The following is a 26,056-nucleotide window of genomic DNA, read 5'->3' as shown; positions in this document are numbered from 1 at the left end:
AGTGGGAAGAAAAAAAAAAAAAAACAACTTCAAATATTCCTAAGCTAGGTCACAGTCATAAGTCCAACTGGGATAATATTGTAACACAGACTGAGGTTTTCAGAGGTTAGTGATACATTTCTCTACGGTATCGGTACGATAAGCTCAATTGACGTGAGTCGCGGGGCTTTTCCCTACATGACAACATCTTCAGGAAGTGGAAAAGAACTTGCATGAGGTCTAAAAAAAAATCAAAGTGCTGATGATGTTAAAGCAGAACTGTGTTCTCCCAACTTTCCTTGATATTTCAAGTTGATGCATTAAAACTGAATCCTTTGCATCACTTGTCTGTGGCTTTGTGTGCACGTTAACCGTTTTTACATCATATGAGTTCATTTCCTCTCCTGACAGGACATAATACCTGTTATAACAGGTAACAAGAGATTATGGCACAGTCATAAGATAAATGTTCAGTGACAAAATCTTTGTTCTAAGGCAAGTACAGCTAGTTTTGTAAAATACCCCCACCATACCAATCCAAAAGGTCCAACATTGACAATCATGACTCAAAAACAACCAGGATGAGTTGTGTCGCTCCTGTGACATCATCACATAAGGACTTAGAGTTCAATTAGAACTGGGCTTCTTGAATGAGTAAAAGGGTCGTTCGATCAAATGATTGGCAGGGCAGCGAGAATCTACCAGTGCTGTGATTTTACAGGCGTGAATAAGTGTAGGTCCTGACTATGAAGCAAGTGCCTAAGCTTTTATTTGTATTTACTCATTTTCATAACCTCCTTCTTGTCCCCTGAGACCCCCCCCCCCCCCCCTCCAAAAAAAAAAAAAAAAAAAAGTATATAGTCAAATTATAGACAAACCAAACATTAAATTTTCATCACCAATGCTACCGCAAAAATAATCTTTAACTATATGCATTTCTCAGCTTTGGCACAGGCTGCTGAAAAGTGTCATTTTTACTGGGTTCATTGTTTTGTACTTGTTCTGATATTGGCATGTCTGTCTGTCTGTCTGTCTGTCTACCCACCCTTTGAACCTGAGCTTTTCCCATTGAACCCTATATGCTATAGATGCCTATGAATCAACGATATACTGTACATATGGACACAATCATGAGTTTTCTTTCCATATAAACAGTGCTAATACAAACACACACAATAAAACGTCCTCTGCAAAAGTCCAAGACATTTTGGCATTTGTCTTTTTTTTTTTTTTTTAATGGCTTCTGGTTTTCGTTTTCAAAAATTGGTAAATATACAACGGGCCTTGTGCTCTTGGTTGTAGAGTCCCATTGGCAAAGCCCTTATTCAGTATTCACCATACTGGGGATGCTTGTACACAGCCTCTGTAAGTGTAGGCAGAGCACCAACAATAGAGCAAATGCTTTGTCTTTTGTCGTCCCTGTTCGCTTGGGGGTTTGAGAATGACATCTGAAGTGAGTCCAACAGACCTGCTGGTGAACTGTGAAATAACCCGTTCTACCAACCTGTCCATCTCATGCCGCATCTAAAAGGTAGACTGCACCGTCAAAGTTGGGGACTGCAGCAGGGGCCACCGAGTTTCTGCTATGGCCGCGGTGAATGATTGGCCGGCTTGTGTAACCTGGGACAGTAACAGGCTGTACCGTCAGTGCGGATTTTTTGTACGGAATGGCGAGGAAAGGTGCTTCCTCCGGGAAAGCTGAGAAACTGGATGCAGAGAATGAAGAGAAGTAAAGATGGATGGATGAGCGTATTCGGGGCGGATGTTCTCTCCTCACGGCCCGTTCTCGTTGTAGTGGAGGGAGATGGGTCGGTCGCGCTGCACGGTGGGCATGTAGGGCCAGTTGTAGCTGGAGCCCGAGAGCAGCATGTCGCGGAGCAGTGTCTCGATGGGCGTCTTGCCCACCAGGCGCACGAAAAACAGCTGCTCGATGACCGGGGAGGAGACGATGCGCAGGGAGGGCAGGCGGAGGAGGAGGCGTCCGAAGCGGTTGGGCTGGCTGGGGTACTGGTTCCTTACGTACTCCTCCAGGGCGCACTGAGACTTCTCCTGGATGCTCTCCACATGGGCCACGTCTGACAGCCCCATTGCATCTAGAAGGAAGGAAGGAAGAGAAAGACATCAGTGGATATTCTTCTTCAAACTGGATATGACAAAGATAGCGACGAGACTGCTGCGACCAAAGTGCACAACATGTCTTCTGAGAAGGTCACAATGTCAGATTAGTTGAACATGGTGCTTTAAATTCCTGCCTGACCATGAGATATGTCAGATCAAACAAAGCTTCACTAATCGTAGCTTGTGGTCTTTCACAATCTGGGGGGGGGGGGTGTGGGGGATGAGGAATGTCAACAACCATATTATACTGTATAAGGATGTTGTTGTCAAACTTGGAAATAGAGGGCAAAAAGTCTGCCATCTCAATCTTTAAGTCAAGGCCTTGTGAAGCCTCCTTGGCGCAGAATGAGTCGACGTATACGCTTTTCCCACCAAAATTAGCCTGTATAAGCAGGTTTTCTGAACGCTGGTAACCCTGATAAAAAAGGCAATTGACTCCATCTACGCTGCCAGCAGAGTTTGCCTGACACACATAAGGGCAGAGACCAATGTCATCAAGTGCAGTTACAGAGCACACACACACACACACACATATGTGGGGGAGAAAAAGTGAGCTGCTACTGTATAGTAGCCCTGCAGACTGGTAAAATGGATCCACAGCGTCTCCTCCTTGTGTTGGGGCTCCTGTCAGTGAAGTAGACTCTGTGTGCGACATTTCCACGGGTGACTGTGTTTTTGAAACCTATTCAGGGGCTGTGACTCGCTCTTTCATCTCTGCACAGTGTAGCTGTTGTGTCTCTGATGTAGCAGCAGTGGGTCTGTTTACAGTGCTTGTGCTCTGAAAGACGCCACAGCTCAGAACAGGGGAGGAAAGTGGTACGTACACCCAGGTGTAACTATTGCATTTTTATAAAATATAATATACATAAATATGTCAAATTACTTGGACTTGCCCCCCTAACCATAACCATAACTTTTTTTTCCGATTAGTTGATGGACTGAAAAAAAATGTGTACATAAACAGGTGTATTATTTTGTGACGGGACTTCTTGAGTTAAGTAATGGCGAGTTACGAAAAAAGTAGCCTTTAGTAACGCCGTTATTTTCCATCACTGAAGTCTATGCAGACTGGAGAAGATAAATACTTGCATCTAATGCAGAGTCATCGACATGGGTGTGAATGCTGATTAAACCCTAAGTCTGATGTTTGTTGGTTGTAGTTTGTTTTTTGACCAGTGTAAAAGCAGGTGTAGCATGTGTGGCAAAAAAGTAAACGTCCTGCCACATGTCTAATTGTGTTGGGATGTTAAATAATTGAGGCTTGGATTTTGCAAGAAATGTGCTGGGTGGCTCAGTGTGAAGTTGATGTACTATAGGCCACATTTAATCTAATGAAGCTGGCTTAGAGTGCAGAATGAGGACGTTGACACAAAGGGGCAATCACAATGTAATAAAGATCTGAGCTTTTTTTTTTCACCTTGCAAATTCCTCAAGTCAGAGAAAAGCTTGCTCAAACCTGAGGAAATCAAGGTTGTCACTGCAGAGATACGTATCCCCCCCCTCCGCCCCACGGCACACCACAGCCTTCCCTTCTCCCCTCAGCTGGAGGTCATGTTCTGCTTTTTACCTCCTCACACCTCCCCTCCCGCCGGCCCCCGCCTTGGCAAGAGTCTCGCACAAACGAGAGAGTGTGTAACACTGTGTGCGATACTTTTCGCACCCTCTGTGTGCAGGGGGGGGGGGGGGGGTGCACAGGGGATTTAACACAGGAGGTCAGAGATGTGTGAACTCAAAACAAAGACACATTTTACTGTACTCTGCCACATACTGTATGTTCAGTGGAGGTGCTCTTTGACTCTGCCCCCTGAGTGAACCCTCATTTTGAAGGCAGGTTTGTCGATGAGGGCAATTTCTTCACAAGCTCGTTCTTTCAGTCTAGAAGCGCTGGCCCGTAAGTTTTAGCCTGTCATCTTGCATCGCAGGTCCCCTTTGTCATCTCGCACTTTGATCTGTCCCCTGTGTAAACCCATACCCTGCTGGGTTCCCGACAACAACCAAAAAATTAATTTACCTCATATTTTAATCGAGCGTGTCAACCCCTCCCCACCCCAGCGGCCACTATTCTAATCATTCTGGGTGAGTAATTGCCCCCACTTCGGCTGTGTTTCCCCTCCACTCGGTGGGCAGCTTTTGTCCGGCCGCCATTTTCGGTCCTGCGTGACAAGGCGGTCAGCGCCTGGTTAGGATTAGCGAAGCTGTCCGTGCGACTGAGACCACTTCGCGTGCCGAAGCGACAGCTCTCTGGGTGCCCTTCCACGCCAAGTGCCGTGTTCTTTTGTCTGATCCTTGGGCACACACCGGGTCAGTGGGTGTGAGGGATCAGGGTGGCAGGACTGAGATGCCCGTTCTCTGATGTGGCTTGATAGGACTGGGCTTCACAGGGGGAGGGGGGAGGGAGGGGACTCAGAGGGAGGTGAGAGACGATTGGCGATTGTCTGAGCTTGTTAGCTCATCCCACCAGGTCAGCAGGAGTCAGGTTTATTAACGGGTCTGTCTAGTTGTATGCGTGTGTCTGCATGTCTGCCTCCGTTACAGTTAATATCTGCACGTTTCACTAAGTGCATTGTCTTCTGGAGTCTCTTGGCAAGATGTGCGTTTCTTTCTCTTTTTTTTTGCAGTGAGTTTACATGTGGGTACATCTGCCCGCATACAGGGAAGTCACATGGGATGCTCAGGGCTACAGGGGTTATGTAGGTCATGGCCGAGGCTGTGGCGAATCCTCTGTCTCACTGAAACCCACCATACATAATTCAGCTCCCATGGTGGGGGCGGAGGGCCCAGGGCTTGGGCTGGGCTTGGGGCTGGGTTTGGGGAGCTTAGAGAGGAGGGGTGGATGACTGGTTTCAATAATAGATGGGATCATGAAGGAGAGATGGCTGATGAAAGCAGGGAAGGGAAGAAGGAGAGGTGGATCCGCAGCCACCCACATACATTGGAGGAGAGATGCTAGGTGTACGCAGAGTGAATCTGACAAGCCATGCAAGGGAGAAAAGAGGGGAATGCAGTGAAAAACACGGACGAGAGACATCTCTGCGTCGGCTTCTTCACCATCCGTTTCCCCCTGGGTCACAAAGCATGATCTCTCAGTGAAGTATCCCAGATGTGACAGTATTGTGGCTGGCACTGGAGCCCAGTGACTGTTGGGATAAACCTCAACAGGGTTTGTGTATACGCAGTATCACAACAGTGCCCATCCCATGGGTCTCCTTAAGATGCAAAACCATTATGTTTTGATTTCATCTTGTCTGCAGCTCAGTGGGGACAACATGATGCAACACGGTGAGGGTGTCCGGCTCAAATGCCCTGTGGTTTTTTTTAACAGCTTTGGATACAAACAGCAAAATGCTAGCATAAAACAAGTTTGTCATTATGCCCTGCTAGCTGTTATATATTAGGACAAGAGAGTTGATTATTAAAGATGAGAAATTAACATCTACATAAAAAATACAAGATTACAAGATCTAAATCTAAACATTTGTTATGTATATGAGAAAAGTCACATGTGCATCTGAAACTCACTCCTTGAGATACGGGGCGTTCAAAGACAGAGGTAAATACTGCAGGTTAAAGCTAACAGTTAAATGAGGCGCAGGCAGCTACTCTCAGGGTCAGTGGCTGCCTTTTACAATAAGAGAGAGTGATCAAATTACAGTCAAATTCATGGAGGGCAGAGACCATGACTGAGTAGTGGGAAGACTGTAGCTGCTGCATTTACATATGGAGCCAATGAGACAATATCTGCTGCAGCATTAGAGGTCACCTCTCGGTCAGACTCAGCGGAGGTGAGGAGGTTGTGGGTTAAGAATAGTTGAAGCTGCGAGTGTGTGTGTGAGTGTGTGTGTGTGTGTGTGTGTGTGAGCTCGATGCAGCAGAGGGAAGACATGAATCTGGGACTAAAGGTATTCCAGCGACTTCTTTTTCTGTGGATAGGGGATGAGGTCGATCTACAGTCATGGCTGGATGTGTCATCCTGTCATTGTTTGTCCCTTCATGACAAACAAGGGTGAATGCTCACATCAAGTCTCTGTATGTAAAACATTTTGCTGGACTTTATTTATTTATTTAGTCAGTCATTCATGTGTGATAACATTTTAGTGCTCTCATTGAGAGGATACCACTTCTCTTCACCCTGTGCTGCTGCTGCTGCTGCTGCTGCTGCTGCTGACAGCATGAACCTCAGGCTCGTGTCACATTCAAAGACTTCTGAAATTTTCCTACATCTGACAGATTTAAAGTGACCAGGGTGTATATTAAGTCCATGAGATTGTCTGAACTGACTGAAATAACCATCACATTCATGTAAACAAGGTGTCAGACAGGGGCCTCAAAATGCAACATATTAAAGACTATATTTATATTTATATCAATTTATATTTATTATATATATTTGACTGGATGCAAACAACTATTACATGTTTGCTAGCCAGGGGAAATACTTTACTTGACATGGCAACAATAATATAAGGAAATCGTTTATAGTAGTATGTTTCTATACAACAGGGACAAATCCACTGCTTTGCATTGTTTATTTAGTTTTGCATTCAATGGTTGTAGCCATAAAGAAAAAGGAATACATCTACAGGATCTTGTCTTGGCCACGTTTAAATGAACTGAGTGACCTTTGCTGTCGCCCATTCCTCGAATTCATCTGAAGCTGTTTACATGCGCTTTGATCACTTGCGATTAGGAGTCTGTGTTTACATGAATAAACCAGTTAGGAGAATCTTCCTGTGCCAGTGGAGGTCAGCTCACCCTGCTAATTGCTCCCTTTCCAACGCAGCGAATACTGACGTTTCTACTGACATCAGAGTCTACCCATAATCCTCTTTGGGTCTAAGTTTGTGTGGAGGGACAGAAAGCGAGAGTACTGACCTACTAAAGGTGAACTACAGGCTGGTCTACATCCTGTTTCCTTCTCTAGTCACAGTGAAGACCTGGACCCGCCTGTGGCCTATTTATGAAATCCGCTATTTAATTAATTAATAATTATGTCACAATCATATTATATCATAAGTATAGTAGTAATTTATTGGCCTTTATTTTTCTATTGTTTGCTACCATTATTGTACTTGTGTACTGTTTTACTACATTTTCTTTGCAACATTGATTACATTACATTTTTCCTTTTTTTAGAGGCCTTGGTATGAATCAGGAACTGCTGCTAATGTGGGATTGTGACGCTTATCATGATATTAGGTTGTGATAATTAAATTCATATGACTTATCACGTGTAAATGTGTAAATCTGTCAATCCCTAAGACTTATCTTTAGACAGAGGACAGTGTTTGCTCTTTAGGAGATCCAAGATTTCATTGCTTTGGCTTAAAAGAAAGCAAATGACGTATGTGTAGGATCGCAGAAAAGTCCCAAACGCTACAATACACTGATCATCTTTAAACCTTTGATCGCCCACCACCATCCACCTACAGTTATATCCTGCTGTAACATCCTGTTGGTATATTAGATTGCAGTGAAATGTCATGCAGTTTCCCTGTGACTCTCTGTGTGCACACGCTTCATTCATTTCGTACTCACCGGACGTAAAGAGCACGATGGACTTGAGGCAGGAATATTCGGCCGTGTCGACCTGCAGGGCCTTCAGCTTCTCCACCTGCTCTTGGAAGACACGGATGTGGTCCATGAAGGCCACCACGCGTTCTGCTGACATGGGCGAGGCGTGCAGGCCGGCCGCTGCAAGCAGAGGGGCCACGTGAAGCGGCATGGAGCACTGGGCTGCGTTGAGGACAAAGAGCTCGCTCCATGACATGCGCAGCAGCGCCACCTACAACACGGACAACGTAGAGTTGTTATTAGAAAGAGGAAGTTTGAAGAAAATGGAAAAAAAAACAGTGTATAAACCAAAAAAGCACAACACGGTAAAGAAGCACATCAGCAGAGGCTTAAACTGTACATCTCATTTACACCTGGCGTTAACATTAGCCATACTGCAATTTGAGAGCAACACACACAAATTAATTCTATTTGTAGATGGACACAAGATGTACTGAACATCCAATTATCTAAAAACAGATTTGGAGATGTTAAGAATTTGTTCTATATTCAGTGTGTGTACAGGAGCCTCATTCATACACAGATACATCCCAACACATAATATATTCATCCACTGAAGGAAGAGGGAAGCATGCAAATACAAGCACACAAAGAGCAACTAATTATCATAGCAGGAAGACAAGAAGTATCTAATACGGAAACATGATAATCTGTATACACTGTATTGTGATTTACAGTCCTGTAAACACATCAAATTAAATGAATCAAGGAGCAAAACTGCTCAAGACACAAGTTTATATATAACATTTACATTATTTGACCTAAGCTGGGTTGTCCTGCTACATACATTAACACACAGTAAAGTTACCAGACACTTGAAATGAGAAGTGTTTTTTTTTCTTTCTTTCTTTCTTTTATTTATTTTTTTTTTTTTTAGAAATCATAGAACCAGTGGTGAAATACTGAAGCAGGGAGATGACAGATATATTCAACATGTTGAGGGGAGATTAATGATATAGTAATGATATGGGGTAACTATAGCGTGACATATTTGCGATGACTGTGTCTGCCCAAGGTGCATGTGAATATTTATAGGTCAGGCAGTTACTCTGTGCCAAGACCTTACAGCTGGTGTAAATCTGCATGTGCAGGATTGATGTCATATCTGTCCATATTGAATGTCACAAGTGTCTGTTTCTGCCTTCGGTGAATAATAATAGAATGTATTTCTTTTTATATCCCACCGAGTGACGACCAACAAAAGAAGGAATATAAATATAAAAAACTGGGCTTTTTCATTTGTTGATAGGTTCATTGGTTCTTCTTTGGACACCCAGTATATGTACTGTACTGTATGTGAAGGCGGGTTTTTAAACCCCAAGGTGCTACGTTTCTACATTTGGAGGGTGAATATCAATCCTCTGTTTAAGTGCTTTTTTTTTTTGTTGCATGTTTTATTAAAGGGACAGTTCAACATTTTAGGGAAGATTGCATTCATACATATATAGAGGGATAGATATATAATAGAAAAGCTTGAGCCAGTAATTATTAAGCTTAGCTCATCTTAGCTTAAAGACTGGAAACAAGGGTAAACAGCTCGACACAAACTAGACACAAAACTTCTCATCCCACTTTTATTTGTCCAGATTAAACAAAGAAGATTCAACAGACAACCTGTTAATCACTGATCAGCTTTGTAGATTTGATCATGGACAGAGCCAATCCCTTGTTATCCATCTTTGGGCTAATCTTTATTTAACAACTGCTGAGCTATAGCTTCACCTCTACAGACATGATTTTGGCTTTGATCTATCTATCTATCTGAGCCAATCACTCACCTGATCCATGAGCTGCAGGTCGGGGAAGAAGGGGATGTTCTTGGCCCACTCTACAGCACTGAACAGCAGCCTGGCCGCCAGTTCACAGATGTTCTCGATGCCCATCAGATTGTTTCCCTGCATGCACTGGGCCCCGTATCGAGATGTGGGGTAGGGCTCGGCCCGCAGCAGCAGAGAGATGAAGCCGGACAGGTAGGGCTGGCCGTTGTACGGGTCGGTGCCGTTGGTCAGGTACTGTCCCGGGCTGGTCTGGGAGTTCGATGTGCGCCCTCGTTGTACAGCTGAAAACAAGACAAACAAAGATGACAGGTCAGCTGCGTTGATAAATTCACAATCATGTATCTGAGTTCAGTCTTTTCTTTCATTCGAGTCTGGCCCACAACTTTAAACTGTTATGTTAACATCAGCCATGAGGATCTTATTACAACTTTTATGATTTAGGAGGCGCGCTGTAACGTCGTGTGCTACACCTAAACCTGGTTTACATCCAAACGGCTCCTACGCAGCCTGCATGGAAAAGCCAAGTGAAACCTAAAAGCCTGCAGGAGAAACAGAGGGGAGACGAGACGAAGACGGAGAAGAAAGAAGCAAATTGGGCGTGTCAAATGTGCCGGGCGGGTGGGGGTGGGGGCAGGGGGGACTGCAGAATGGGGTCGAAGGGGCGAAAAATGTAGAAACGGGAACATTTCTCTGACTCCTAAATATGTCAGCGCTCGTCTTTTCAGTGGAGCGGTGGAAAGTGGCCAAGCCGAGGCCATTCTGAACCGAACTGCTGTTGTGCATCAATGAGTAATGACAAGCAGCAGCTGGTAAAGATATAACACTTCTTCACACCTACATATGTTATGCACCCGCATATGCATACACACACACACACACACACACACACACACACACACACCACACCACACATGAATATGTACGGTAAACCACCACCCCCCTCCCCACTGGCAAATGGCTCAGCCTGAGGCAAAAGGAGCACGCAGAGGCCAAGCTCTCATACACACACACACACACACACACACACACACACACACACACACACACACACACACACACACACACAAATGCCCAAACCTCCCCCCTCCCCCCTCCCTCCCTCACGCGTGTGGAGCGATGATGATGCGGCGAGTGCTCAAAGGCCCATTTGGAAAACACCTGTTCAGTCATCCCCACTGTCTGACTAATAACTCCATCTACTGTTACACAGAGCGGGTGAGAAAAGAGAGAGAGAGAGAGAGACAGACAGAGAGAGAGAGAGGGAATGAAAATGTAAAGGGAAGGGGGGGAGGGAGGAAATGGGAGGGGAAAAAATGAGGTAAAAGGGTGAAATGGCGAGATAAGGTGGAGAGGGAGAAAGTGAGAGGTGATAAGTTGAGAAAAAACGTGAATTGAGGGCAGGGAGGAGTGGAGGGGGGGGAGGGGAGGGGGGCGGGCGGGAGAAGGTGTGAGGTTCAATATGTTTGAATATAGCCTGAGATGAGTCTTCAGATAGAGAGCAGTGGTTTACATAAAGAGACAGGTGGAGGCAGGAGGTGGAGAGAGGAGAGGGGGGGTGAAAGAAAAGGGAGAAGGAGGGGGGGGGGGGGTTTGGAAAATGCTTTCAACTCTGCATCACCTGTCACCTCACACGCAGCAGCTGTGTCAATTGAACGCACCGTGGCACGTCTGAAAAAAAACGAGGGGTCAAATCACTCAAGAGCGTTATAAAAATGCCTCTAATTCTAGCCTGTCCCGCGTGTCGAAAAAAAAATATCTCCGCACAAAAGGTGTTGACCTCAAAACCACTAGTTTTCCCTGTGAACTTGTGTCAACCCGTGTTCCCGGAAAAGAATGTGCTCTCCTTTGGCAAACAGCGCGGCCTCGCCGGGGCCTGAGCTATGGGGAGGTGTTGCCTGTCACAAAGACGACGTTGCACAACGGGACATTCCTCGTCGCTCGCGCTGCTGCAGCTCTCGTCCAGGCTCCGCGTCAGGACAGCTGTCAGATCGGCCACACGTGTCTTTGTCTTTGCAGGATTTCACAATCGAAACGTGGATAGAACACATAGAGCTCTGAGCCGCAGCAGCAGCAGCAGCAGCAGCAGCAGCAGCAGCAGGACCATCATCTGGTCGGATCTGATCATCTGGTCACTTCAGGCACTTTGAGGCTCTGTGATGTGTGAGGTGAAACCACACTGTGCTGCTGATGTGAAGTCAGAGAAGATACTGTGATGCAGGTTTGTGATATGAGGTGTTTCTGCCTCTGATCAGTTCAGGTCTCACTAGGTTGAGGCACAGAACCACCTTGGTTAGTGTTAGGGGGCAGGAACTGAAAAGTTGTACAAGTACAGTATCTCAGTTTAAGAAAATGTTTAAAAAAGAAAAAATAAGTGCCTACAAAATAAGGGAAAAAAAGAAAAGATATACAGATTTTGCTTGTTTGTTTTCTTGTTATTATGTTTCATCAACTTAAATTTGTTGAAATAGTGTATAATATTGGTGTTGATATTAAGCCAATGCAATTATAACTATAGAAAGGGGCAGGTAGGCTACTATAAGTTTTTCTTCATCCTGCTCCTTTTCATTTATTATGATTATGTGTACATCATGTAAATATGTGCAATCGTGCAGTATGTAAACCATGAGTGGAATAAATCGAAATGAAATGAAATGAAACTAAAGTTAAAGGAGCTTCAAAATAAGACGACAGCAGCCTCCTCTGTGAACACTGTTAGTATGATTGCTCCCCTGTGTATCAGTGTCACCTGACGTCCTGCTGTGCTTTGCCCACAATGGACACCAGGCAGCCACTGTTCCTACAGCCACTGAGCCGCTCTAACCTAAACAGGTTGATTCGGGCCACTTGCTGAAAAACCTCCGTCGGATGAATTCCTTGCGAGCACGGTCTCGAAAGACTCTTCCCTGACTGTCCATATCTAAGTCTGTGCACTTCCACGACCTAAAACTGTCACCCTGTCCGAGCTTGTTAACGTGTTTCAAATCCCACCCCACAATCCCTCCCTCCCTCCCCCCCACCCCCACCCCCACCCCCACCCACCACGAAAAAACTTCTACAGTCTGGTTTCCACTACATCTAGTTTTCTCACTGAATGCACCGAACAAGCTGTGAAACACGACGTCCTCGACCTCCACGGACAAACTCATCAAAAATTCAACGACGCGCAGCGAATTCCACGACCCGCCGGTGGACCCCGCTGCTCCTCCTGTGGCCGATTTGTGAATTCACGGCTATTAATCTGCTCTCATATTGATTAGTGGTTAATCCTGCAGATGGTGGCGAATCTACTTGATCCACTTGACTTTTCAAAAGCCTCATTGTGGGGGTCACTCGTGGCTGAGAGGCAGAGCACTCGACAACGTCTGACCGAGACACATCGCTCTCTGTTTTTCCTCGCCTACAGCTGGCTGACGCGACTGAGGGAGAGAGGGAGAGACGGAGAGAGAGAGAGAGAGAGAGAGAGAGAGAGAGAGAGAGAGAGAGAGAGGGTGATTATGGAAAGGTCCAAAGTGATAGAGAGAAAGAGAGACAAGTGTAGAGACAGAGAGATGTAGTATCTTGACATGGACGAGGGCAGCAACAGAGAGCCAAAGAGACAGAAATGACATTAGAGAGAAACAGATGCCTGAGGATAAGGGAAAAAAAAGAAACCAGAGTCAGAGACGGACAGATAGAGAATGACAGGGGGGATGGGAGTACAAAGTCAGACTTGGGTGTCTGCCATAATCCGTTTCCTGCATTTTAATTGGTGTACCGTGGCTTGTAGCTTAATGCAATCGACTGAGCTCATCGTCAGACAATAAGAAGAGAAAACAGTGAGAAAAGTTAAAAATACACCAAGTTGTTTTTTTTTCTCGACAAACCAAAGTGATTCAGATTCCAAATTGAGGGCAGAAAAAGTATTTTTTTTTTTAAAAGAAGAAGAAGCTACAAATCCCTAAAACCCAAGACAAAACAGCATCTCATGTAGGTAGGGCATGAAATGAGGGCACGAGAATGGGGGGAGAGGAGGAAAGTGCATGCAAACAGAGGTACCATGGGACATTTCAGCTGCGACTTTCAAAATGCCACTTCAGCAAATGGCAGCTGGCAGAGTGCACGGTTCGCTGCCTGGCTGCCCTGGATTAGCCTCTGGGTCAGACTGTTAGTGGAATTACAGCAGCTAAATACAATTAAGGCCTATCAACATTTGGACTAAAAGGTCACGGTGCCGGGGCAACACAGACGCATAATAGATTTGGCTCAGTCTAATAGTTGCTTTTAATAAGTAGCTTTTCCATTTCTAAAGCTTCCATCGGAGAGAGAAAAATAACCATGTTACCCCGCATGAACCTGCGCCTGCGTCTCCACATCTCCAGTGTGTGTCTGAGTATGTGTGTGTGAGTATGTGAGTGCATGAGAGGGGTTTACAGTATTAGACTGCAATCCTGTAATAAACAAGATATTAAAACACAGGGTTGTAGAGGGAAAAGAATGTTGTTTTAGACACAAAGAAAAAGCACTGAGGTAAAAGAGAGCGATATCTGAATGTGTGTGTGTGTGTGTGTCATATTCTGTGGCTGTGATCCAGTTCAGAGGGCAGAGTGTGATGTGACACCGGGGTAATATCCCTGTGACTCACATAGTTTTATTTTGGCCCTGAACTTTGACCCGTGGGTCAGTGCTCTGCAGCAGGGCACAGAGACTTAGATAGGAGCAGGCAGAGGGGAGCTAATGTGTAAACCAGGAGAGAGTTAGAGATAAAGAGAAAGACGCACAGAGACGTTACCGAGCAGAAAACAGCTCGGAAAAAAATATCTATCCAGATTTGACGACCTAGTGAAAGCAGTTCTGTGACATTCTTCTTTAATGTAGAGCCATTCACACTGACACAGCGATCTTTACACATTTAGTGTTAGCTAGTTATCTCATTGTTTTGTAGTATCTCTTTGAAAAAGTTAAGAGCAATTCTGCGTATGTTATTGTGCAACGCTCTCAGTATGTACCTATTCTTTCTTCAGTTTATTCTATAGAACCATTGTGTGTCTCTATTCCTACTATATTCCTATTCCTAATAATGGATCAAATGACTACTTGTACATGAAGGAGGTCACTCACAATCACAGACCCCTCCACTGGACATTTTAGCATCTTTCAGTTCATTGTTTTTGGCTTTATTTTGATTTTAAAAATAAAACGTGGTCACCAGCTAGGCCAGCAAAACATGAAATATTTACTGTGTGAGGAGCGCTGTGGAGCATTTGTCGGCTAAAAGTTCAACAGGAGTGAGAAGTGGACTGGTGGGTAGAAACACTAAGTCTAAATGTTGCATTGAAGCTGCTGGACGACGTAGTGATCGCTAACTTGTTTGCTAAATTATATCAACTTTATTGCATCAGTGCAGATTACAGCCTGTTTCTGCTGCCCCCAAGAGGCCGACAGAAACACTAGTGTTCAAAGATGACAGGGCGTTAGCATTAGCTGCTAATGTGAAAGCCAGTGAATGCAAGTGGTTGACTTTGAAAGCCTTAGCATTAATGGTGGAATAATGAATGAGGGAGACACACACACACACACACATGAAAAAAAAAGCTGGTGTGTAGAGCTGGAGCTTGGAGAACAAAACGGATGTTTTTGTTGCCCGCTACACTCTTTTCTTCTCATCCATGAAGAAATCACTGAGAGTAAACCACCTGTGCACTGGGAGAGAGAGAGGGGCTGACTCTGTCTCCAGTGGAACATGAGAGAGTGCTGTGGGGTGGGGGGGTCGTGGGGCTGGTGGTGGTGGTGGTGGTGGAGGGCACAGAGGCAAATGTGAGAGACACAACAGAACGAGAGCGCAGAAGAACCGGAGGCAGTGTGCGGGAGCGGGAGGGGAATGGGTGACACAGACTCAGACAGACAGAGACATGGCGCTTCGCAGAGGAGCTTCGCATGAGGACGTTTCGGTAGCTTTTGCCGCGATGCCTCAGTCTCCCTCTCCGACTTTGATGAGACAGTTCCTGAATTAATTAGTGAACCAAATCCACCCCGTGCTCAGTGACTCTATCTCGTGCTATCCTTATTTACACTTCCACACTGTGTCGCCCCTTCTGCTGTGTATCTGCCACCCAGCGGGCCGCGGCGGGGATAAGCCCAACGTCTTTCTCTGTGATTACAGAGGACAATAACGCACCAAGCTGCGTGTGCATGTGTTTCTTAAGTAGCTCCTTGCTGTCTGGGTTTATTTGTATTTTGTCTTATTATTAACCTATGAGTAAGATTATAATCATTTAAAGAGCCACTTCCACTCAAAACATAACTTTCTCCTTGTACTGCATGCATAGATGGTTTGATTTGGAGTATTGTGAGATCATGAGATATTTTCCAATTACACTTCTGCTGCTAAGCTCATACAATGGACATCAACTTATTTATTTATTAGTATGTGTCAAAAGAACAAGAGAGATGCTTCAACCTTCCTACAGTATATGACTGGTAAAACATGGCTTCATGATGTTGTTATTGTTAGGAGGTTTTGGCAAATTTTGACAAAATTAAATAGGTTAGCCGTTAATGAATAAGTATGCCCATAAAATAACAAATATTTGATGGCATATTTCTGCAGTTTTGTGGCAATAGCATATAATATGATAAATAAAATCAAACTTTCACCATCTCATTGGTAGTAGTCAGTGTATCATGGATTGTGCGCCGTGGTTTCACCTGCTTCTTCCTCTCCTTCTTCTAAATACTGCTACTACTCTCCCACCCAGAGAGCATGGATAAGATCATCAGCTAAATGCCTGAAATATACATGTGCACAGATTCCCCACAGTGCTGCATTAGAGAACAAATGTGTTGCAGACTGTAGGAGAAGCCTCGTCAGGGGATGCTGGGGTAGGAGGAGGGAGCGTGTGGGGGTAAGAGGGGGGGGGGTTAAACATCACTGACAGCGACCCACAAATTCTGAGCCTCTCTCTTTGTTTGGCTGTGTCTTATTACAAGTGACCCAAGTGAAAGACAAAAAAAAAAACAGGTTGAGCTTGTTAAGTCACGGGCAAAACAGTGCAGAGTCAGTCGGTGCGCTCCAGTGATTGACTGAAAGCACCTGAGAAGGTCACGTTACGTTTAGCTTCGTCACATTAGTGACACCGTGGCTTGTGTAGTGAGGAGGTCATTAACACCTCCCTTCACCTTGATGTGTCCCACCGTATTAAAACGCGGCATCATTCATCTATGCACCCTGACGCCTTTAAAGTCAGCCTTGGAGATAACGTCACAGGCACCACTGGATCACTTTAATGGAGGCTGGGCAGCGCTGGAGCCATTTCCCTACGAGGGGCTGCTGGGTAACGACTTGGCCTGTGAGTGCGGTGACAGCGGTTTAAGTATTTGGATTTGTCAATAGCTAAATTGCTGGGATAAGTTAAGGTTTTGGGAGTCAAAGGGGGGAGGCCAGACCGCAGTGTTTTGGTGTTAAATTGCCCGCTGTTACAAGCCCACTGTGGAGTATGGATTAGTCAATACACACTGTCTGTTAGACTTTAGTGCTCCAGTGGGGTATTTACTCACTGGAGAGGCCCCTGGATGGTTCACACATTTGGACTTTGACTCCGGCTTGTCTGTTATTAATGTTTTAGTTTTGGTTGACCTATATTTTCCGCTGCTGTTGGTATTTTGTCAGAGAGCAATATGGGTCAGAGGAGGCAGCAGCCGTCCCACTGTTTGTGTTGAATGTGGGTATTACAGATTCCTTTTGCTACAAATGGATGTTGAGACTATACAGTATGTACTAACCCTGCACTCTGCTGTCTGTGTCTGCATGTGTGTATGTGTTATGTGTTATGTGCAAACAGCTGCCTGGGTATATAATTCAAGATACACACAACAGGCGAGCTGACATTATCATTGTGTATGCATGCATTAACTAGCCGTGGTAAAGCTAGCACACGTGTGTTTCTGTCCTCTATAAAGTCAGGGGCTCATCCTTGCGCAGTGTTTCAAAATTAAAACATTCACTCCAGTTCAAAGGAACTGTCAGGCTGATTCTCTTTGCCTCCCTGCTTCCTCTTCAGCCCAGAAACTGCACTGACAAGCGGAGGTTCTGTGCAGTGAGACAATGACACAGGGTCTTAAGGGCCTGATTCCCAGCCAGGCCGGCGGGAGTAACGTTCACTGTCGTGGCGCTGGAAGGCGCTCGGGGATAGAAGTCTTCCTACGAAATGATATTATGTTCTACACAGCAAGTCTACAGAAAGAGGTCAAACGTTGCCTTTGGAGAAAAAATAAACACTCACTTGAAAGTGAGGAACTTCTAAATCTGACGCGGTCCACTCATGAAACTTTCAGCGTGTCTTCTCAGCAGCTAAATATTAATGCAGTCTAAACAGAAAAGTCACGCAGCAGCATTAGTGATATGAAACTCTGTTGAAGTATTAAAGCTCTGTTATCCAAAAACTTTTTTTTTTTTTTTTTTGGAGCCTCACAGATTTACACAAAAACCAGTCAACACTTTAAATAATTACAATGACATAAGTCGTTCCATCCACCAGCACTTTCGCTCCATTTTGGTTTTTCACTCGGTCCAGATGTGAAGCACATTATGACCTATATGCTGTGATGGAGTACATTTCAAAGTAAGTTTTAAAAAAAGGAGGCTTCTAAATAATTCAAAGCATGGGGAAGTCTTTTAGCTGAGCAAACTCTGAGCAAACACGTGACTTCAATTTGACAATATCTTTTCAGTAACTTGGAAATAGTGGAGGGGGGGTGGAAATATCACATGCAAATTTCACCTGGATCATAACTGAGAGTAAACATGGTGTCTCTGGTGGCAACCTTACGTGAACCCCTTTGAATAATATAAAGCATACATGACTTATGTATGACCTCTGGGGGGGATGCTGTTGTGCTCTAACAGCCCTGACACTTTTAAGTTGGCACCTTCGGTCTTTGAATTCGAGGATACAGCGGTGTTTAATGTACTGTAGGTGTTACAATAAAATAATCATGCCATAGACTTTTGCAGACATATTCAGATATTTCTATGTTGTGATCAAGACTCAAGATGAAATAACTGAGGACAGATGAATCCCTGTGAAAGTGCATAATGCAGATTATTTATAATTCATTGGGATCACTGACTTTCTCATCCGCACAAACTATTTTTAAACTGTTATTTCCTCGCAGGTAATTCTCTCTACATATTTTTAATTTGCTATAGAAAACTGCGCATGTGCCTTGACATAATTTGTCCAAAGTAGACAAATGAACGCTGATAAACAGAAGTCAGACGACAAAGAGGATTTAAGGACACCGCTTAATCCCACTGACCTCAAATGCACCAGCAGATGAGCTCAGCCATTAAATTGACTTGCCTCACATTTAAGCGATTTGCCAAGCCAAAAAAAAGTTTATATCAAAGTGTCAGTAGATGACGACTTTTTAAATCATGTTATTTATAGCTGAATTTTGAGACAGTTTAACCTCTTCTGATTTTATTTCAACATTATACACACTGATAATCTTGGAATTATGGCCTAGACTAGAGGTAAATAAATCATTAATGCCTCCTGGAAAGATTTTCCACTTATTTTTAGAAACTAGAGGTTCAGTGACTTGTGAGGATGAATGTTTTTATGCAGTGGAAAGTACTGTAGTGCTACTACAGCATCATGATGTTATCTAGATGTTTTAAAGACTAATTCCTCATCATGGACAGTGTGCAGCCTTCAGGGATCTGGGGCTACGCTGCAAAAAAATATTTAAAGCGATAACCACTGACGGTGAAGTAAGACATTTTTGAAGGCGAATTAATATTCAAAATGATGCATACACGTGCACAGAGCTAAATCTGATGGATACATTGTGCAATAAACACGCTGCGCGCGTCACGCTACGTCCTCGGGTCCATTCGGTCGCAATGGCTTATGGATATTCAACATGAGGTAAGACTGTGTGTGCAGTGCGCGCACGCACACACGCACAGTCTGAGAGCCACAGCAGCGGTGCACTAGCGGGAATCCTTGAGGGATCGTCTCATCCCGGGCTCTTTGGGAGGACGGGTATTTCCAGCCTCTCTGTATTTACACTGTGGCTCAGGCTGAGAACAAAGGGCAGCGAGGTCGCTGTGTGTCCTTCAACATCAACGAAGGCTCCTTGAGCAAGATAGCTCTCGGCTGGGAGATGCTGCTGCTGCTGCTGACCGTACTCTGTCCTCTGAGAGGGGGAAATAAAAGAGGCCGAGGGATATCTTCACTAAAGAGTCAGACTTTTTGAGGATAACTGAGGTCACAGTGGGAGAAAGGTTCACCTGTTCTCATGAGGAGTGTGCGCGCACAGTTTGCAGATAAACTGGTCCTGACATTTACATTCATTTCCCAAAGAGACTGCACAGAAAATCAAATGTACCCACAGGGTCTATAGGTTGCCTATAGAAGGGTGTAAATTATGTCTTGATGGCTGGGAGTCCAGTGATCTCATCCAGTGTGCATATGCAAACAAAAAGGATCCTGTCGGCAGTTTAGAACCGTTGGCTCCATTTGGTTCACATTTTAAAATATATACACCATTTCATTAGGGAGAGAGAGGAGGGGGTGCTGGGTGATAATTAATAAGGGGAGCGCTCCTCTTCACCAGCACGTTTCCCCTGCTCCTCTTTGGCACTAACTGACCCGTTGTTAATCCAGCACAATACAACAAATGTAGCGGCATCCTCTTATAGCGGCTCTGGGTGTCGGTGAGCAAACAGCATAATTAAAACGCCGGGACAAAGGAGGGATTTCAGAGAACAGAGCGCGCCGGCATGAATGCTTACGATTTGCTAAATGAATGTGAAATAAGCACCGTGGAACCGCAGGTGGTGACTGATTATTTACCCATAACAACAGTGGTCTGTGGGGTGAAGTGTATAGAAACGCGCAGGCTATAGATCAACAGGAGCAAAATAAGGTGACGCACATTTTACGCACAAAATCTCTCACTGGCACTTCTGCAGATTTACACGTGTGATGTGATATGTTACAAAAAAAACTGAACCGGGTGTCACATTCAGCCTTCAAGTGTATACTTTTTTTTTTTTTTTTGCATAAAGTGAAAATCTATCAGTGTGATGCAGTAAGTTTTCAAATGCAAATCTGTGTGCTTCAAATTAGCCCAATGTAATAATAGAATCTGTCTCTGTTGCAAATATATTGTTTTTAGAAATAAAAACTACATAAAACAAGTGAAACTGCAGGAAACAAGAGTCTCGGCCCATGTGAAGAGTTGGCCCCTTGTTTTAAAACTGTAAAATCTTTTACGGCTGACTTCCAGACTTAACGGCCTGTTAAGATCCATATTTTACAGTGAACAACGTTACGCGCAACTTTGGGCACAAAAACGCGTTTTGCAAACAAACGTCACTCGTGCAACACAGACTCGCACTGACATAGATCCCATCCCACCGCACCTCTCTTACCTTCTCTTCTCATGCCGACTTTGAGGCACTTCTTCAGCCGGCAGTACTGACACTGGTTCCGGTGGTGCTGGTCGATGGGACAGTCTCGGTTCCCCCGGCAGGTGTAAGTGAGGTTCCGCCTCACCGAGCGCTTAAAGAAGCTTTTGCATCCCTCGCAGGTGAACTGACCATAATGCTTCCCGCTGGACTTGTCCCCGCACACCATGCAGTCCACGTTGGGGATCTTGTCCCCGGAAAGTGCGTCGTTCCCCGGGGTGGAGCCGTTGGGTGTCCCCGGTGCCCCGCCGGGCTCCTGGCCGCATATCTGGAGCTGAGACCCCGGATCTGCAGAAATGTTCTCTGGCCACTGGTTTACTACCATTGCCATGCTATCCCCAAACACTTTGGTCTTTGTTTAAGTCACAGAAGCAGAGTCACAGTGTGTTGATAGAGATCCGTTCTGACGTCTCGGGAGGAAAAAAAAGGAGAGAGGGCGAAAAAAAAGCGCTTCCCACTTCCTCCAGGGGTCAATTTGAGCTTCTGAGCTTCTTTCTTCAAATCTCTGCTCTAGATTACCGAGTTCTTTCTGTAAACATCTATCAAAGTTTACAGCAACGGCGGGGTATCAACATGATCGATGCACAAGAGCGTAGCCTACAACTCCCGGTGCTCGCTGCGCAGCAATCCATAAACACGTTGTTCCTCAGAGTGTAACCTCTTGGAAAAGTCAGTCCAATAAGTCAGCGCGTGGGTGGTAAAAAATAAACCCTTTTTCCTGAGTCACTGATCGCTTCTCGGATTTGAAATAGGGCAACAAAAACAACAGTGCAGGGTCTGACTGAGTGGAATATCTCGCGTCTAGCCCGGGTCGCTCTCAGCGCTGCGTTTGGATTCACTCGAGATTAATACTGCCTCTTGAATGACAAGCTGGGTTTAATACTGACCGCATATCACGTTACTCGGCGGAGGTTGTCTTTAGCTCCCAGTTCGCTCTTGGAGACGGAGGAAAGCCGCAAGTCCCCGAGGAGTATCGGGCAATCCCGGGTCCTCTTGCTCTTGCGCGCCGCGGTGAGCTTTTTGGACCGCGACGTCAGCGTGTGCGCTCTGGTCTGGTCGCTCTTCTTTATTTACCCAGCGCGCCGCCTAAATATCCTCAGAGCAGCTCCGGGGTGATCGTCCGTGGAGGGGAAGCTGGAGCAGAAAACTCAGCGCGGGACAAATCTTGCCCGATCTACTGTTATCGCCTTTACCCTCCGACTGCCTGTCCCGTCTCCGAGAGTCAAAGCTACAATTTGGGGAAAGTGTCACTAGCAGGCTGCCTCATACGGTTGGCCCCCTGGCGGTGCTCCATATAAGGGTATAACTGCCAAATAAGGTCATATCCCCTCCCCACAGCGGGAGCGCCGGGGAGATGAAGGACCGGCTCTGATTGGTCCCCAAAGTCTAGTAAAAAGTAAGCCGCTCTGTGATTGGACGTAGGTCGATTAGGACGAGTTTGACTGACAGGAGCGGTTGTTGTGATATAAAGTGGGTCTCCATCAGTTTCCCCCGTGAAAATTAAATCTACCGCACCGCGTGCGTCCAGGAACAACAAAACTGGAGTTAATATAAAAATAAACTCTAAGAAACCCTTGTGTGAATTTAGTGGATGGTTCTACTTTATTCTGTATAACCTGTTTTTCTTCTAAACTTAACATCTTTCTGTGGTAAAATGTGAAGCTTTATGATGGGGAGGGGAGGAATTTCAAGTTTTTATGTTTTGTTGCTTCGTTCTGGATGTTTGACCCTCACTGTGCTGGGAGGCAGTTTTCACATTCATGTGTTGACGGAGGAATGTTTCTCTGCCGCTCACCTTAAATCTCAGCTTCAGACTCATGGGATTTTATCACCAGAGCTGGTTTGGAGGGAAATAAAGGTCCGGTGCTTTTAAAGCTCTTGTGTAAGTTTTCAACAAGACTGAACTGTTGCTGAGGAGAAAATCATATTTACAGTACAATAAATTACTGCTCCAAGCAGAGCGTGCCTCTGTCCTCGCCTGGAGGGGATGATTGAAGGGAAAGAAATTATGTGTGTGTTTCTCTATAGCTTATTTTTTAGCCGATTTTATATGGTTTTTATTTTTTATTTTTTAACGATGATTTTTCTGGATATGTAACTTCAGAGTTTATTGTTTTAACCTCTGATGGAGGACTAGAGGTCATGGTTTACCAAGCGTATATGCACCGCCTTGTAATCAGTATTGGGTCAGCTGATCTGACATCAACAAAGTCCTATTTTACTCCACTTTGACATTTTAAATGTTGGAGTTTCGGCTCCGACAGTAAAATAAACCTCGCTAAACTCTTGCAGAATAATGGACACATTATTTAAATATTCATTTAAAAGTCCCACATGAGGTGGTGAAACGTTGCTCAGCGCCACAAAGTCAACAACAACAAAAGGTGTCAAACTCCTCACCGAGTCATACAAGCTCCCTAAATCGTTTACCAGTCGGGAAAGTGTTGATTTTGTCGGTTTGTTGTGTTATACAGCCTCTGCCAGAGCGCACAAAAGGCCACTGCGGTAATTAACAGTGACAGTGTTGTTCTCTAATGGGGTTTTTCACGCCGAGAGCAGCGGGAACCTGATTATTCCCCCAGATATGGCGTCTTGATTTGTCATGTGAAGGTAATTCCAAAAACACCGCGGCCAGGGGGTCGAGTGTCCCACCGCCCCCGTGCTGCACGGCACAGAGGTCTGGGGAGTGATAATGCGTTTAGACGCGCTCTTACACTTCCCCTCTCACTCACGTGGACGTGGCGACTATGAAAAAGATAATTAAGACATTTCATCTCCTGCTGCCGAATTCAATCTCCATAAGCAATAATGAACAAAATAAATAAACTTCATGACACTTTCTAAACATTTTTACCTCCTGTTGATTTGTTTCTTCTCAGTAAATCTCGCTCGCATGATAACAATTATATGGGCAAAAATAAGAAAAATAATTAGTATAAAAATAATAAGGATAAATAAAAGTAGAGGAATCGTAGGAAAAGTTACGTAAAACAACTGCGAAATATCTGGTCAATAAATCAAATTCTCTTTAAATGATTCCTCAAGAGCAGCTACACACAAACCACCAGGAACTTAAAGGCTACTTACATAATCCTATCTCCACTATAGACAAAAAAACAGGAACTGTAATTCTCAACTCTGCTTCTCCCCAAAAGGAAAAGAAGGCGCTAAAGAGACAAAACCTCACTTAGGGGTCCTGAGCGCAGCGCCGGGCTCGCCCGAGGCCATAAAGTTGGCCCTGCGCTCGGCTTAATTGCTGTCACATGTAACCTTACCTGTCTCCCAATTAGCCCCGTGACTCGCTATTAGCAGATTCCATGAGCTGTAGGCCAGTGACCAAGGGCACCTCAGGGTTTGAGGCCTAATAATTAGAGTGAAATTCTATACAGAGGAGGCTTATGATGAATCTGACCGGGATTTCACCGGGAAAGGGGTTAATTAAATGAGGATCAACCAGAGGTTTAGTGATGTATGTGATGGCCCACACATTAATCCCTCAATAAAGACACGTTGAAATATATCACTCCTTATTTAACACGTTTTTTTTTCCTGAGACAACTCTCAAAAAAGAAAAGAACCTCTGTGGAGCTGCAACTGCATGAGTGAGGAACATGTTTATCCTCCTGCTCACATGAATGAAGTCACACTTTAACCCCAGCTAAAAACATGTGAACAGACAGATGTGTCATTAATGCTTATTTATAATTTAATGAACATGCAAAAGAGCAAATATTCTGTATTTTTGATTTTTTATTATTTTTTATTAATTCAACAGCTAACTGTAGAGCAGAAGTGACACCTGCTCATTTAACATGACTGCAACTACTGTATAGTATAGATTTTGTTTTGTTTGTTGTGTCCTGCATTATATGATACAGCCTCCACTTTTACAAATCTGTCTAAAAACAACACTCACTTGTCCACACTCACTGAAGCTCTAATGTGGTTAAATTGTGACAGGATTAAATCTGAGGATACAACAAGACTCAGCTGCAAACTCTTTAGCACAAAACTCCCTCTTTGTGTCGTGTGTGAAAACAAAAAGTGGGAATGTTGCAGTAAAAAGGCTAAAACAAATATGCTGGATCCTCATGTGGGCTTCAGCTGAACTTTAGACAGTATTTTTTTATACAAAGAATGAAGGAAGTGGATTTTGTTCCCTATCTGTTACAGTGGTGTCGCCCTGGGAAAAATATGAGCTTCTCCTTCAACAGGTTTTGTTATAAAATATGTCTAAATTTCAAATTCCACTTGTTCCACTGTGAGATCATCCCTTGTGTTCGCCAAGTGAACCTGGGTCAAACAGCACTTGCAAGGTTTGTTTCATGTAACACCCTGACTCACGTGGGTGTCGAAGGCCAAACAGCACAGTTAAACTGTTCAAATGACAAGAAGGGGAAAAAAACAGTCCTGCATGATGAGTTTAACATCTTTTCTACGACCAAACTGTCTGATTAAGGTCGAATCTGCTCGACAATATCTCTACACAAATGCACAAAGTAGCACGCCACATGCATTTGATGCTCAGTGATGGATGGCTGGGCCAACTGGTGCAGGAGGCTCTGATGCACGAGGGTGTCAGGACGGGGGCAAGCGGTGGTAAACATGACCGCACCGGATGGCCTAGGAAATGCAGAGGCCACTGGTTTACTTGTTAATTTATGGACGGCCTGACAACACCAGCGCCCACAATGCAATGCTCAGTTTCAGCCAAAGCTAAATATGATACCATTGAGGAAAGGAGCCATCAAGTGGAGCAGGTACGTAACCTGAGTGCGCGACTGAAATAGAAATTCAAAGCTAAGAATGACATGTTTGTTAGGGGGTCTCATGTCCGCGGCCCGTGTCTTCCCTGAGCCGTGAACAGATACTATCGGGATGCTTTTGTGCTTACTGGAGGTCAATCGCTGATGCACTGCTTCAGAAACGCCCGGTGATGGACAGACAAGGGAGAGGTAAATTGTTGTTTAGTGGAAATATGAGTGTGCATCAGGAAGTTACATTAAACAATATGGTGTTGTTGGGGCTGCACAATTAATTGCAATGTTACGGAATTGCAACTTGGCAAAGTGCAATATCCAAATGGCAGTAGCTGCAAATATTTTTGTCTTGATGGTAAAATAAAGTGTCACAGCATTGTTGTGCATTGTTAGCA

The 26,056-nt window shown here is 44.7% G+C and overlaps 1 protein-coding gene across 2 annotated transcripts; it reads right to left on the bottom strand.

The window, feature by feature from the left end:
* Positions 1-1,116: 1,116 nt before the first annotated feature.
* Positions 1,117-22,121, bottom strand: nr2f5 (nuclear receptor subfamily 2, group F, member 5). Of its 2 annotated transcripts, none has more exons than XM_083988955.1 (4): positions 20,857-22,121; positions 9,447-9,727; positions 7,633-7,879; positions 1,117-2,072 (listed from the first exon to the last, which is right to left on the bottom strand). In XM_083988955.1, exons 1-4 carry the CDS (start codon positions 21,230-21,232, stop codon positions 1,753-1,755), a joined length of 1,224 nt encoding a protein of 407 aa, XP_083845081.1. In that variant the 5' UTR covers positions 21,233-22,121; the 3' UTR covers positions 1,117-1,752. The 2 variants fall into 2 exon arrangements, with proteins under 2 accessions (XP_083845081.1, XP_083845082.1); XM_083988956.1 differs by having other exon boundaries at positions 20,866-22,121.
* Between the last annotated feature and the right edge of the window lie 3,935 nt (positions 22,122-26,056).

Source organism: Trachurus trachurus (genome assembly GCF_905171665.1).
Source record: "Trachurus trachurus genome assembly, chromosome: 16".
Lineage (NCBI taxonomy): Eukaryota > Metazoa > Chordata > Actinopteri > Carangiformes > Carangidae > Trachurus > Trachurus trachurus.
The sequence above is the reverse complement of the archived record's forward strand: the minus strand, read 5'-3'. Positions and strand labels throughout refer to the sequence as shown.

Bases quoted from the DNA above. Each gene is read 5' to 3' on its own strand.
- nr2f5 (XM_083988955.1), bottom strand. From the start codon at position 21,232: ATGGCAATGGTAGTAAACCAGTGGCCAGAGAACATTTCTGCAGATCCG. The intron at 9,728-20,856 runs GTGCGGTGGGAT...TCTTGTTTTCAG, and splicing joins GAGAAGAGAAGGTAAGAGAG to CTGTACAACGAGGGCGCACA. The intron at 2,073-7,632 runs GTGAGTACGAAA...CCTTCCTTCTAG, and splicing joins CATCGTGCTCTTTACGTCCG to ATGCAATGGGGCTGTCAGAC.